The 13,422-nt window shown below is 37.3% G+C and overlaps 1 protein-coding gene across 7 annotated transcripts in view; it reads left to right on the forward strand.

The window, feature by feature from the left end:
* The window catches only part of PLEKHA1 (pleckstrin homology domain containing A1), a 37,673-nt gene that overhangs the window by 1,724 nt on the left and 22,527 nt on the right, over positions 1 to 13,422 (forward strand). For all 7 annotated transcript variants that reach the window (XM_064464333.1, XM_064464327.1, XM_064464330.1 and 4 more), the window contains one exon: positions 12,422 to 12,582. In XM_064464333.1, the coding sequence (XP_064320403.1) occupies positions 12,422 to 12,582 (161 nt within the window). The remainder of the gene's footprint in view (positions 1 to 12,421; positions 12,583 to 13,422) is intronic.

Consider the following 13,422-nt stretch of genomic DNA (forward strand, 5'->3'; position numbering starts at 1 on the left):
TATCAGCAGGAATGAGAAGGGCTGACTGTATGTCAAAGTCTTAGTGTAGAAGAGAGGAAGTGCAAAAGTCAGTTTTTATTGACTGTAACAGATTAGAAAGAACTTGTGGACATTACAGAAATGTGAACAGATCTCTACTTGTAATAGAGTCTCCAGTGCAGTGTTGGACATAGCCCAAGCTGCCAGGCCTGCAAAATTCCTTAATCTATTTTAGTAGATTTAGAATTCCATCAATGTCTTCAGTAATAAATGTTCCTGGCTATTTAAGCTGACAGCTATTGTAGAAAATATATTTCCTTTAAAATGCAGCAAAACCAGCAGCATTGGGAAGTGAGTGCATGTTATAAGCGAAGTTTCCTTGCGTGCTGTGGTGTGCACTTTCTTTGTGTCCAGCTATATGTCAGTATTTGTCTAAACAATAGCTTGTGATACAAGAGCATGTATCTTTCCTGCAAAAGGTTTTTTCCTTGATAATTATGAACAATAGAAATATTCTTAGTTGTATAATTGCATGAAAATACAGGATAGTAACTGCCAAAATATGGGAATTTAGGTAGCTGGCTTTAGCGTAAAAACACTTACGAAATGGAGTGAGTGCTGTAGATGTCAGTAGGAAACAAATGGTACAAGAAATAGAACAGTCAGTATGTGTATTCTTTTGGTTTTGAGCCTAATGCAACAAGATGTGGCTAGCAGCATTGCTCTCAATGCTTTATAAAGTTATATAAGAAACATAAGCTCAATAGGATTTTGATATTTATCTCACATACAGAAATGATGTAGCTGCTTTAAAAAAATTAGCTGCAGAAGAGGTCAGTGTGACAAGAATGGGTCAAGTTCAGGTTTTGAAGTTCTACTTCAATGCACAGAATGACTGAAATGGAATGGGAGATATGGCTGAGCTGCTTCAAAACTTTTTCTGCTCGTACACTGATCTCTGAAATTAGGACTTTGAAAATCTGTAAGTGTAAGGTCATCTTGATACATGCTGTAGGCTAACTTTGAGAAACATTTAGATACATGTTTGTATATAGCTCAATTTTATAAATAACACTTTCCTGTTGGTGCTAGGTAAAGTAGCAGGGTTTTGTTACTGTTGAGGAAGGAAGCTTGGTTCATTGTCTCAGCACTAAGCAGCATTTTCTCCCTCCAGGGACTTGCAGAAGCATCTAGAATGTGTAGGTGTTTCTTTAATCTTGGAGAAGGAACTTATTAAGCTTTCTGGTGCAGAACTATGAGCCACTTACTTTTAACAGATGTTATCTGCATGAATAGGGAGTTGCAGGTCTGGTAGACATTTGTGGCATTCAACAGTTTAAACAGTTTTCAGGTTTGAACATATGCCTTTGCCTTGAAAATCTGAATAGTTTAAGGTATTTTATGTAGAAGAAAGGTGGTTCAATGGCGAGGTTCCTGCTCTGGCACTTGGGAAACAGGTTCAGCTCACTGTGTTGCCAGAAAGCTTCCTGTGTGGCCTGGGACAAGCTGCTTTTCTGTCCCCCCATTCTCATACTGAAACTGCAGAGCAGTAGCAGCTCTCAGCATTGCTTAAGTGTTACAAGGGTATGTTAGTCACATTTTGATGTGTTCAGGTGCAGTAGTAACATGGGGCACATAGCTCCCTAATGCTAGGAGGGAGAGTTCTAAGAGACCGCCCAAGTTTAAAGCTAGGGGTAAGCTCCAGGCAGAAGGAGTAAAATGAGAAAAATTGGCAGGGGAAGGGGAAGGTTTTGACTGGAAACTTCTTGAATCAGTTAAAAAGAGAGAAAGCAAGTCCTTAAAGCTTTAAGTAGCACTGCACTGTTTTGTTTATTTAAAAAAGTATAAAAACAATGCTTAAAGTTGAATGAACCAGGCAAAATTTTTCTGTTATGATTCTGCCATGGAAGGAACAATAACAAAGCTGTCTCTGTTCCTTTATCAACTGTTCTCTTACTGGGAAAAAGCTTTTAATTCTAGGTAATCATTATATCCGAATGTTTTAGCTATCAATTTTGTTCATTTATTCTGCTGGCATGGTAGGCAGAATCTCTGAAGTTCAGTCTGATTTATTGTCTCTTCATGAGAAAGAGGATGAGGAAAGATCAGCTTCTTGCCTCCCCACTCCCCTCATGGGGAAAAGAATTTGCAGCCACCTCTAAACAGCAGTGTCTTTAACTTCATAGAGCTAAAAGTATTTTGGATTTAAAATCCTTCTGGTGGGAAATGTAAGGTGGTATTGTCACTGCTATAAACTGACAATATAGACTAGACAGCAATTATCAAGCTTTGCAAATGTGTTCTCATTGTTAAGAGTCAACACTCCCAGGAACAGCCTCTCTATACTGACAGGTGATAAATTCAGTAGTTTAATATGTAATTATTTTGATTCATATGTTCTCCATGAGTGCTTTAGTACCCACCACACTTACATCCCATGTCCAAGAAAGTATGTTTGAACTTGCTCAGACTGGTGGCTTAATTAAATGTTCTTCTGTTAAGCGCTAAAACAGTTACATGTTGGGTTTGTTGTAAGAATAGGCAGTCCTCTTAAAAATGCACTTCAAAAGATGTTTTTAAGTATATTGGTTAACTCTGTAGGGAGGTTTATAACAACAAATGGAAATTTAGGCTGTACTAGCAATTAATCTGGCGAGTTATTTCTGGCTGGCAGACTGAGTGCCTGTATGTGCAGTAGTGCTGCATAGTTAGGTGGCAGTGCTTAAAGGATGTCGCTTCAAAAGCGTCTCTGCTTACTCAGGGCTTTGGTTATATTTTTATTCTCATGAACTTTTTTCCCCTTAAATCAAGGTCACTGAGGGTGCTGTAATTTATTTATACTCTCTTCCCAATTTGTGCTGGTGCACTGATTTTTGGGTGGAGAACCAGGATTTCTTTGGGAGGTCTGTTTGTTCCCTTCTTGGGGGAAGGCTGCAGTACAGTATGTTGAAAATCAGCCTGTTGCATACTCATGATAAGTTTAGGATTTCCAGGCATGTTGTTGTACATACACAGGACTTGCAATTCTTCTGGAAAATTTCCGTCTCGCTGTGTGTAGGTCAGACAGCGATCCTGCGAAGTGCCAGGAGCCTGACGACTTCCTGGTGGTATTGGGATTACTCTGTAGGTGGAGCATTGTTATTTGCTGTATGCATTGTAATTTACGCTTTGAGAAAGACCAGTGTTTGTGCAGAACAACAGCTGTGCAGTAAACTGGTATTTGTGTCATTGCACAAATAAGAAAGGTGAGGAAGAAGGCCAGGAACCAGACATGAGCTTTATCTGATGTGAGGACAATTCCTTGGGCTCATCGTTTGCTTCCAGCAGGCTTCCTCCTTGGAAATGAATTGTGTGAAGTGTGTGCTCAAGTGAAGTGCACGCTGTCATTGCAGATAAGCTAAGCTTTTATTTTCTGGGGTTTCTGTCTCTGTCAGGTGAGACTTTTATTAAATATACCAGTGTGGGATTTCATTTTCTTAAATTAAGGAGTAGAAAAAAAGCGGGGGTGGGGTGGGGTTAATGACCTGAAAACCTTAAGCTTAATTAATTAAGCTTTACTTTAAATAATTAAGGGAGCTTAAGTTTCTTCTCCCACCTTGGTAAACAGGAGCTGGCAATCGTTCTGTAAATGACTATTGGTTCACTTACATGAGACAGACAAAGCCTTATTCTTCCTGAAGAACTTTAACTAAACTTACACTTACTGAAGAGCTCTGAGATTAGTCCTAATTGCTGTGAATCCTTGTGTAGTGCTAACATGATTGAGAAGTAAGCTAGTTCTGGAGGAAACATCTAGTCCTCACAGCAGCAGGAATTTTGGCCCGCGTAGTGGCTTGTGCAATGAACTGAACGTGGTCTGTGCTGTGAAGTCCCACAGAATTAAAATAACAGTGAGGTGAAATCTTAATGGCAACATTTTTTCCTTCCCAGTGCATTAACACAGATGAAAGTTGCATTTTTTAATTCTGTGTTGAATTTGTTAAATTACTTCTGTAAAATCAAATTTGATAATCAGCGACTTGCTTGTGCTTTGATTTCATTAAATCTTTGTACATTTTTTTAAAAAGGTCAAACCAAATAGTCATCCAATAGTTTTCTTTTCATTATCGGATACTTAAAATGAACTGAAAAATCAGTTATTTACAGTCCTTGTTAGACTCCACAGTTGGTTACGGCCATTAAAAGAATGCTTGCTTTGTCCTAAGCTCATTGTGGGCAAAATTGTTAACTGTCTTAAACTTGCGTTCCAGTGACCTGTAATATGCTGTGCTACTAGTAGACATATGTAATGTGAAATCACAGCTTGCAGGTATTCAGCTATTCAGAGCTGGCTTTAGGGTGTCTTAAAGGCGCAGTTTAATGGAACTAGTCTGAATGTGATGTTCTTGCATTTAAATTTCCAACTTGCCCTTGGGTCTGTATGTAAAAGGTAATCTTTTACGTCTGCAACGCTTCTAAGTTTCCCTCTGTTTGGCTTCTACACAATGTTTTCAGCACAACATTTTGGTGCTACTATGGCAGATAAATTGTGAAAGTACTACTTCAAAAAGAAATAACATGTTCTTATGTACATGCTGCCATTTCTTTAACACTGTAAGAGTACTCTGTGAAAGCTGAAGAAGATATTTTCAACTTAATTTCCTACCCAGCTGGCTGTTTGATTTTTTTTTTTTGCCTACTTCACAGGAAGAAGGTGTAGGTTTGTGATGGTGAGTTTGTATGCAGTACTTGGAGTGAAAATAGCAATGCTCATTCAAAAATGGCTTTTTTTGTTTACCAGCCTCACAGTTTCATACTGAACTTCCTCAGGTCAAATAACCTTCATCAGGATTTGTCATTTGATACAGATAGTCTTAGTGCTTCAAAGTCATTGGGATGCTTTTGAGTCTTTTGCCCTATCATATTTGAAGGCAAGTTTGGGTTGAATTTGAAATAGTTGGCAGTGTGTGGAATCTTAAATTCTCAGAGTAGCTGGCTTAGATGAAACAGTTACTAGTGATTGAAATTAAACAGCTTTTTTTACTAATGAGTAACTAGTAATAATAAGTAATGTACTTATTCCCTGCTTAATTTTTAATTTGGCTTAGTTGTCATGAATGGAACAATTTCTACAGATTAATGCATGGAAGCATTTTCAAGATCAAGGACCTCATTTGTCATATTTGCAGTTTTACATACAGCACTTACTATGGGCCTTTTCAAAATTTTAAATAACATTAAAAATAATTGAAAATAATGATCAGCTCTGGACCTCCATTATTAAGCATTGTAACTAGCCTGTAACTGAATTTAATAAGCTTTTAAAAAAGTGTTTTGAGATTGTATGAGAAGTCAAAGTGAATTAGTGTACCTATATTTTGTTTTCCTCTGCTGTACTTGTCTCTCTGGTTATACCTCATTTTGAGTAAATATGTATTACCTAGACTTAATAGGGAGTGGTGAAAACTGCGCTTCTGACTGTTGTAAAAACTTTGCGTTGTTGAACATATTCTTTCACTGTCTTTAACTTTGTTATTTCACTTTATTGCTTTCTAGGCTACTCATCAATTATAAGTTATTAATAGATAAATTTCAAGAGTTTTTTATAATGGCCTCATTGCACAGGATGTTTCTTTGTGTTAGCTCAGTGTGTTTAGAGGGACAATTAAATACTTATTTTAGCTAGGCGAAAACCCCTAATAGTGATTTTTGTTTTGGTTGTCTTCAGAGATCAGTGACAGAGGAATTTTGCATCCTGTGCAGTGCACTTCCTCATTTCGTCATATCCCAAAGCCTTGGGCTGCTATTGCAAGTACCTCTATTAAAATAGAGGAAAGGGCTTAAATTGGGAGCATGAAACATCACCTGCAAAAATACCTGTGAAAGTTTTTGAGGAAGTACCAGTATGTTCCATTGTGGAGCTTGTAGATCAGTATTGGAAATAGGCCAGCGGATGATGGGTTCAGGTAACTTCAGAACATTTTCCTTAGAACTCCAGTCTTCCCCTAAAACATAGTGAAATTTTACCTAGACAAAAGTAATGTTGCTGTAGTTTAGCCTGAAGGTGAGGAGCTTGTGCATGGGTTGATGTGCATGGTGAATGATCGCAGCTTTCTGGTGAGCGGTATGCCTTGAGTTGGGGGGCAGACCGAACTGGCTGTGACAGACCTTAACTGCCAATGTAGTAGGGAGGGAGGCAGAGCTCTGTTTAATTAATGGCATGCATCTTTTGTGGTTAACTTCATCTCAGTTTCTCACTTTGGTTTGAGCCAGCATATTATTATACCAGGGGTCTTGGGGTGTTGCATGTTTTACTGGCCTCCATCTATACTAAAAGGAGGTTTATCAAACTCTATGCTTTGATGCATTTCTGTTGTAAAATGTGTATTTTAATAAACATTGGTTATACGTGGATGTTGAAAGCACCCAGGATTAGTGCTTTAGCTTTTTAGTAGTAGGTAGTATGGAATAAAATTATAGTCATTTGACTTAAAATCATAGAGTAGTTTGGACTTGCTGAGGTACAGGGGAAAAGAAGGGAATAATTGGCTCACCTTGATATAACAAGTCTTCCTGGAAAACAGCAGATCAGATGCATTTTGAAGACAGTGATGACTGAGTAAGACTTTAGTGCAAGATAAGACTGCTGGTTTTGTTAGATGATTCATCAGTGCAAATGATTCTTCTGTATTGTGTCCTGGTTAGAAGTTGGATTAGATGCTGAGGGATGGGTATATTGTTTGATATGCCTCATAGTTTGATCAGGGATAGGAGAGGTCAATGCTACTGTTTTTTGTGTTTGTTTTTTTTTAATTTTGAAGATTAACTTCATATGCGGAGGAATTCTCTTCCAGGTGTATACTGACCTTTCATAGCTGCTTTATTCCTTCTTGACCACTTTAGAGGAGTCTAAATTCAGGGGTAAGAATATCCTGGAGACTTCAATTCTCATTTGTAGATGTTGCTAAAATGTTGCTAATAGTTTCATGCTTCTAGGAAATCAAAGTCATGCCTTCTCTGTTTAACAGAAATGTACTGTGTCTGCTGTGCCTTCCAGAACAAAAACAAATCAGTGTAGGGTCTTTGGGTAATAGAAAAGCTCAGCATGTCATTTTAAAACAGTCAATCCTAAATTATCTTCTGTTGGTGTCAGAATTGTACCCAAGTCATGTCTCCAGCTCATGGATTAGTGTTTTTCAGTCATGTTTTGGGTACTTAGGAAATTGTGGCCTTAAGGGGTTTGTGAAAGATGAGCAGAGACACCATCTCTTGGTTTAAATTATCTATATGGTGTTCCACCTCTACTGGAAGGTTTTCAAGGGGTTGAAAATAAAGAAATTTGATCAACTGTTCTGGAAGATTTATGTGACTTGTTTTCAGAGGCAGTTCTGAGCTGATTGTCTCAGGGTTGGGTTTCTCCCCCCACCCCCCTTCATTGTCCTGGATGTACGCAAGAAGGAAAGCTTTCATTGCTCTGTTCTTCAGGGTATAAGCAGGACAGGCTGAACTCATCCCTTACCCTTGGGAGTCAGTAAATGGAGTAAATGGCCAGTAAAAGAAATGACCAATTGGAGAATAGCTGATTTACAGCAGGAAGCTGATAGTAATTGCCTAGGCAAAAGATGAGCACTCAGTAATTAAGCTGTCCCTGGAACTGCAGGAAAGACTGGAGATTGCTGGGGATACTGCTTACCTTCCCTTTGTGGTGATGGAGCTAGTTTAAATAGTAGAGCTTAAAAAGGGGGGTGGGGAGGAGGGATAGGTATGACTCATGGCATCACTTTATATTTATCAAGTGTAGTTTTATGAATGTTGCTCTTCATTTCATAGAGATGAATAAGTAGTAATGTATATTTTTAGCTAACAGAAAAAGAACCCCAAAGTCATCTCATGTGGTAAGTTAAATCCAAAGTTCCAAACGTCCATACGCTAATAGAGCAGGAAGTAGAAGTGTTACTCTAAAGAAATAAAAATAATAAAATTATACACAAAGCTTGGGGAAAACACCTGTAAAATAAAGCTAAAAGGTATTAAGGAGTAGTGTTCATCTTGCTGCATTTCTTAATCAAGCTTTCATGTGGATAGTGTGAAGCGTATTGCATGGTCATTTATTCATACAAAGTTCCACTTTCTCAATAAGCCAGCGGTCTGTGGTTTATGCCTGCTTGTGGAAATCAAGCATGAGCTGTCAAAGGAGAGATTGGGCCACAGAAATGTTACCTGGCATGCCACTTCAACAGTTTTGCTTAGAATTTGTACTTGAAGATATGGAGGCTGCAACCAAACTGTAAAGGAGGTGAGCTTAAGAGCGGGTGCTGGTGTGAAACTAAAAATAGAAATTAATGTAGAAGAGTTTAAGCAGTCTGTTATAAATGGTGAAAATGAGATGCTTGTGTGCCTCTGCAGGTTCTAGTTGTGCAGTCATGCATTTACAGTTACGGACTGGGAGAAGGTGATCTGTGATTTTTATTTATAGCAGTGCCCAGGAGGCCAGGCAGCCTTCAGTTTGTGACATAAATGTTGAGGAATGATGGTGTATGGTATACCTGAGAGGAAAAGAGTGGCGAGAGGGGAAATCTGAGAGAAGCTGGGCTGATGAGGTACGTGCCTACTTAATTTAGTACACCGGCACTGGAAATAAGGATGTAAGACTTCAAAAATAAGTGAGACCTCTTCTTTGGATTACAACACAACCCTTTAAGAAGCTGGGAGTGTTCTGGATTCTTGCACATGAGGGTCCATATACACCACAAAAAGGGTTTTCAAAAATATTTTAGCTTATGGTGGATTATGGTGAGAACCAAGAGGGAATGGGCCACAGGGATATTTTTTCTGTAGTAGCACTATGTCATTGACCCATGTCATCTCCCTCCCCTGCCCCTCCACTCCAGGGAGGGAAGGCAAAATAAAATGTTGTATGTAATCTGTTATAGGTTTGATTTCAGCTTTTTTCTCTAAGAACTCATAATCTTTTTATAATATTTGATTCTAAAAGTGGGAAAATTTATTACACTGTTCTGTGCTGCAGAAAATAAAGTGTGCGTGTAACAAGAGCTGTAAAGTGTATACAGAATTGGAGATTTTTGTTGTATAATTGGCTGAAATAATAATTTCATGAAAAATCGTATCTGTGTAAGACAGGATCTGATTTCTGAACGCTTTCAAGTTGAAGTTCTGGTGAATAGTTAGGCTGGTGGTCTTCCAGCCAGATTTCCTACCTCGATGAGTAAATGTTGGAGTTGTACAATTCCTTTTATGAATCTTTAGAAGTAATGTGGTAAGTCTGTTGCTTTTTCAGTCAGTCTGGAGTTACCAGGAAGGGTGTCGTAGTGGTGGTTTTGTCATGTGTGTTCAGTTGCTTTAGTAACTGGAAGAAAGGCACAAATTGATTTTTTTAATGTGCGCTACAAATTGTGGTTCGTTAATGAATGCTGAATAGAATTGGTATTAATTTACAGTGGAATCTTGCCAAGGTGTATGATGGAAGCAGACTTTTAAAACTGGAAACCAGTTACATGATTTAATATTTGATTTCAATTCTATAATAAAGTTAGAGGGTTCTTTTAATCTCTTGTTCTTTAAGAGCATCGGTCTGGTAGATGTAAGTAATCCTGCAAGGAATTTTAAACCAACCTGAAGAAAACAGCAATTATACAGGTTAAGTTTTTAAATTAATGATAGTTTATCCAGTGTTGTCATCAGAGGACAAAGAAACTGCAAATAGTATTGTTTTGTAGGCTAGAAATTAGCTAGTAGTACTTTGAAATGGAAAATCTGCATTAATTTGGGGGGTGTCTGAAAATTGGTTTATTGACAGATAAGAGAAATCTTCTCAATTTTGTCTTTTGCCCTGGAAAAAACCCAATCACTACAGTATTGGAGTTGTTCAACTTAAGCTAATTTTATGCTTAGAGCATTATGAGTATCTTCCTTTCACTTTTTGTACAAGTTTTTTGAAAGATAAATGCTTTTACGTTTGGTTGGCTTTATTCAAGGATTCTTGATCAATTTGTATCTTGTTTCAAAAACAAGTTTTCCTTGTTTCATTTTCTTCACATCTGCAGAGAACACAGCTTAAGCCTGCCCAGACAGGAAACCAGCCACCAATATTTGCTTTTTTTAGGCACAGGTTTTTTCTGGGCTTCATAAACTCTTGATATTAAGCTGAAATTGTTTGTGTCCTAGAAGTGCTGTGTATTTTGTTGAGGGACCACCTGGCACAATTGAGGACAATATTCGTAAAAGACAAATTTTTCAATTCATTTAAATGAATACAATGTGTGATGCCAAGTTCTGCCTGCTTAGAAGTATAATTTAGAGTATGGCTACCCTTAAGCTTGCCCCTAGCTACAGATGTGTTATAGTGAGATGTTACTTCAGTGTAAAGTGATCCCAAGGGCCAGCATGTGAATTACCAATGGATATTTGTTATGACTGTGATATGTCTTAAGAGTGCTCAAGTGTTTGTTTTTGCTGTTATTTGTAACTTTAACTCAGTTACAGAACTTGTCTTAGATCTGTGATATTTAAACTGAGGAACCTACCAATAAAATGCAGATTACTTTAGTAAATTTTGTTACTTTATTGAAGAACAAACCTATACCTTAGAAGATTTAAACCATCATTGCATACATTAAACATGGAGACTCTTACCTTTTGGAGGTGGGAAGAGAAACCAATCAGTCAAATGCTTAATGGAAGGCTTATAGACATGTAATGTCTTTGAGGCTATATAGAAAATGTCTTGCGTCTCAAACAGAAATGTGACTTTGCTATATACAAAAATTCATTTAACTTTAGATTTAATAGCTGATATTAAAAAAACCCAAACCCCTAATGTTTTTAATAGTCCATCATCAGTATGGTATTGCAGTCATCTCTTCAACTTTTTGCAAATACTGCTGAATTGAGACTGTTAGACCTGGTCCCTGGTGCCAAACTTAAGGTATCAAACTTGAGTTTGCACCAGAGGATTAGTTTGGTGTTGGGAATAATAAGGTTAGTTATTTTACAGATTGAATTAAATGATTTTTAAATGTTCACTGGAAATTCTTCTAGTATGGTATCAAAGCAATAGATTTTTAAAAAACTGTTTCTCAAAATGATTGAAGCAAAATTTGACTAATATTCTAATTTGTCATATAAAAGGACAACTGTAAGTACAAGCATGTATCTACATGTTTGTGTATCTGATCCCCAAAAATGCATATGCTTGTCTGTATATGATTCCCCAAAACACACTAAAATGTGTTTAACAGTATATCATGTTTTACTGTGGTGTACCAATAGCAAGCTACAGATAGTTATCAGGTGTCTGCCTCACTGTGTGTGTATATAACTATATTTAAATCAAATAACTTTAATCAAGGAAATAGTAAAAGAAAACAATTTCAAGAAATATTAAAAAGAAACTTCCATAGTACACAGTGAATGCTGTGTGAAAGATGTTATGAAAACTGTGGTGTGCTTAAACCTTCTGTGTCTCATTAACTAACATTTTTGGATATGTACTATTTCTGAGTTTTGTAACAAAATGTAAAGAAGATGGAATTGTTTGTTTACTACTCTGGGAAAGATTGGCATCGACCTGATTTTTGTCATATTTAAATGTTGGTTTATTGCCATTTTTAGATAAATATGCAAATTTATCTTTGGTCTCTGTAAGACTTGCTCTTAAAGTAAAATGACTGTCCTGTAGAATAAAAGGAAGAAAAAAAAATTATGCAGTAGCCTGCAGTAAGGCAGTAATGGGTGGTCAGCAGTACAGATTTTTATTTATTTATTGTTTTAAAGGAAGACAAAAAAAGGCAACCCCCTACCCCCAACAACCCAAAATAAAAAAACCTACCACCCTCAAACTGAGTATCATGTGGATATTGAGGATTTCAGGTTTGGACTAGGTGGTGTGTTTGCATCTCTGCTGCATGTACCACTTCATTTTGACTATTTAATGTATAAGGATGAAAAGGTGTCTGTTCTTAGACATGAAGTTCTTTTTTGTAGGAGAAAAGAAAAATATGAACAGTGTTTCTAAAAGCCTTTTTTGTTGAATTTGCTTAGGCAAAATAGGAAATATCACACTGGATAGTAGAGCTGCTGAGAAAGATCTTTTGACCATGAAAGGCAATGTCCAAGAACGCAGTGTAAACCTAGTTGTGAAGGAGCATCGTTATGCTTTAGTGGTCTTGTAAAAGCTAGTCTTGATGCTCACTTACTGTTTACCACTTGTATATTTGCACTTAGGGAATAAGATATCCAAAGTATAGGCTTCAAAGTAGCAGGAAAGACCTGTCTAAAAATTCTGTGGTGGTAGTGGGGGGAAACAGCTGTGCTTCACTTACTCTTCTGTAGAAAATTCTTTAAGCTACTAGTTGAAACTGCTCAATTTCATGGGTGGGCACAGAACAGTGTTAAAATTAGTAACAAGAAGCTTTGCTTAACTTCTATGCTTTTTGTTCTGCAGTGTGATGTTCAGGGTCAGAAATGCCTTATGTGGATCGTCAGAATCGCATTTGTGGTTTCTTGGATATTGAAGAAAATGAGAATAGTGGGAAATTTCTGCGGCGGTACTTCATTCTGGACACACGAGAAGACAGTCTGGTGTGGTATATGGATAACCCACAGGTGAGATATTCTTGGCAGTTGTTATGTGGCTTCTCTCAATTTAAGCTTTTTCAGACTTTAACAAATTTACTTAAGAAAAATGGGGTTTAACATTAATTTGTGGACTTGGAAGCTGGGGGCAGGGGACAAACTATAAGTGAGATCACTGTAAATCAGTCTCTCTTCTTTGCTAATATGTGCAATATTTTAAAGTAAAAAATGTAATTCATATTTCTGTTTAAAACATTACCAATTGCATCTAGTAGTAGAACATTAAAAACAACTCGAACATCAGTGAATTGCTGACAGGAGAATTGGGGATAAGATAGGAACCTGAATTTGATACCACAGTAAATCAGTTATTTGGTTTGAATCGTGATGTGTTATATTTGTTTTCTATTAAGTGTCTTGAACATGCATTGCAGGTTCTCACAGGCACTAAGTAGTGCTATACAATAAAACCAGGTGAGCCAAATCTCATACTAGCTCTGTTATTGCAGGTGTTTCATTCACCTTTAACACTATGTGGAAGTATGTAATTTTCCTTACATTGCCTGGGTCAGTTAGCAGTTTATGTTACTTTACTTCAACTGAATTGATCATTGAAAAGCAATTTTTAATGATGCTTCATGTTTCAATACAGCATGAATGGTGTGTGAATGCAAAAAGCTTGTATCCATCATGATGGAGAGCATCCCTTATATAAAAGCTACTTCTACAATGTACATGCATCAATGTGTTTTGTGGTATAGGGGAGAACAGATAATTTCATAGGGTTTGGTACAGAGGCAGTGAAAGCGCAGGATGTAGGTCAGCTGACAGCTGTCTGCCAGAAGAATATGTGTGTGCCATTCTGCCAGG

This window comes from Phalacrocorax carbo, chromosome 12 (genome assembly GCF_963921805.1).
Source record: "Phalacrocorax carbo chromosome 12, bPhaCar2.1, whole genome shotgun sequence".
NCBI lineage: Eukaryota > Metazoa > Chordata > Aves > Suliformes > Phalacrocoracidae > Phalacrocorax > Phalacrocorax carbo.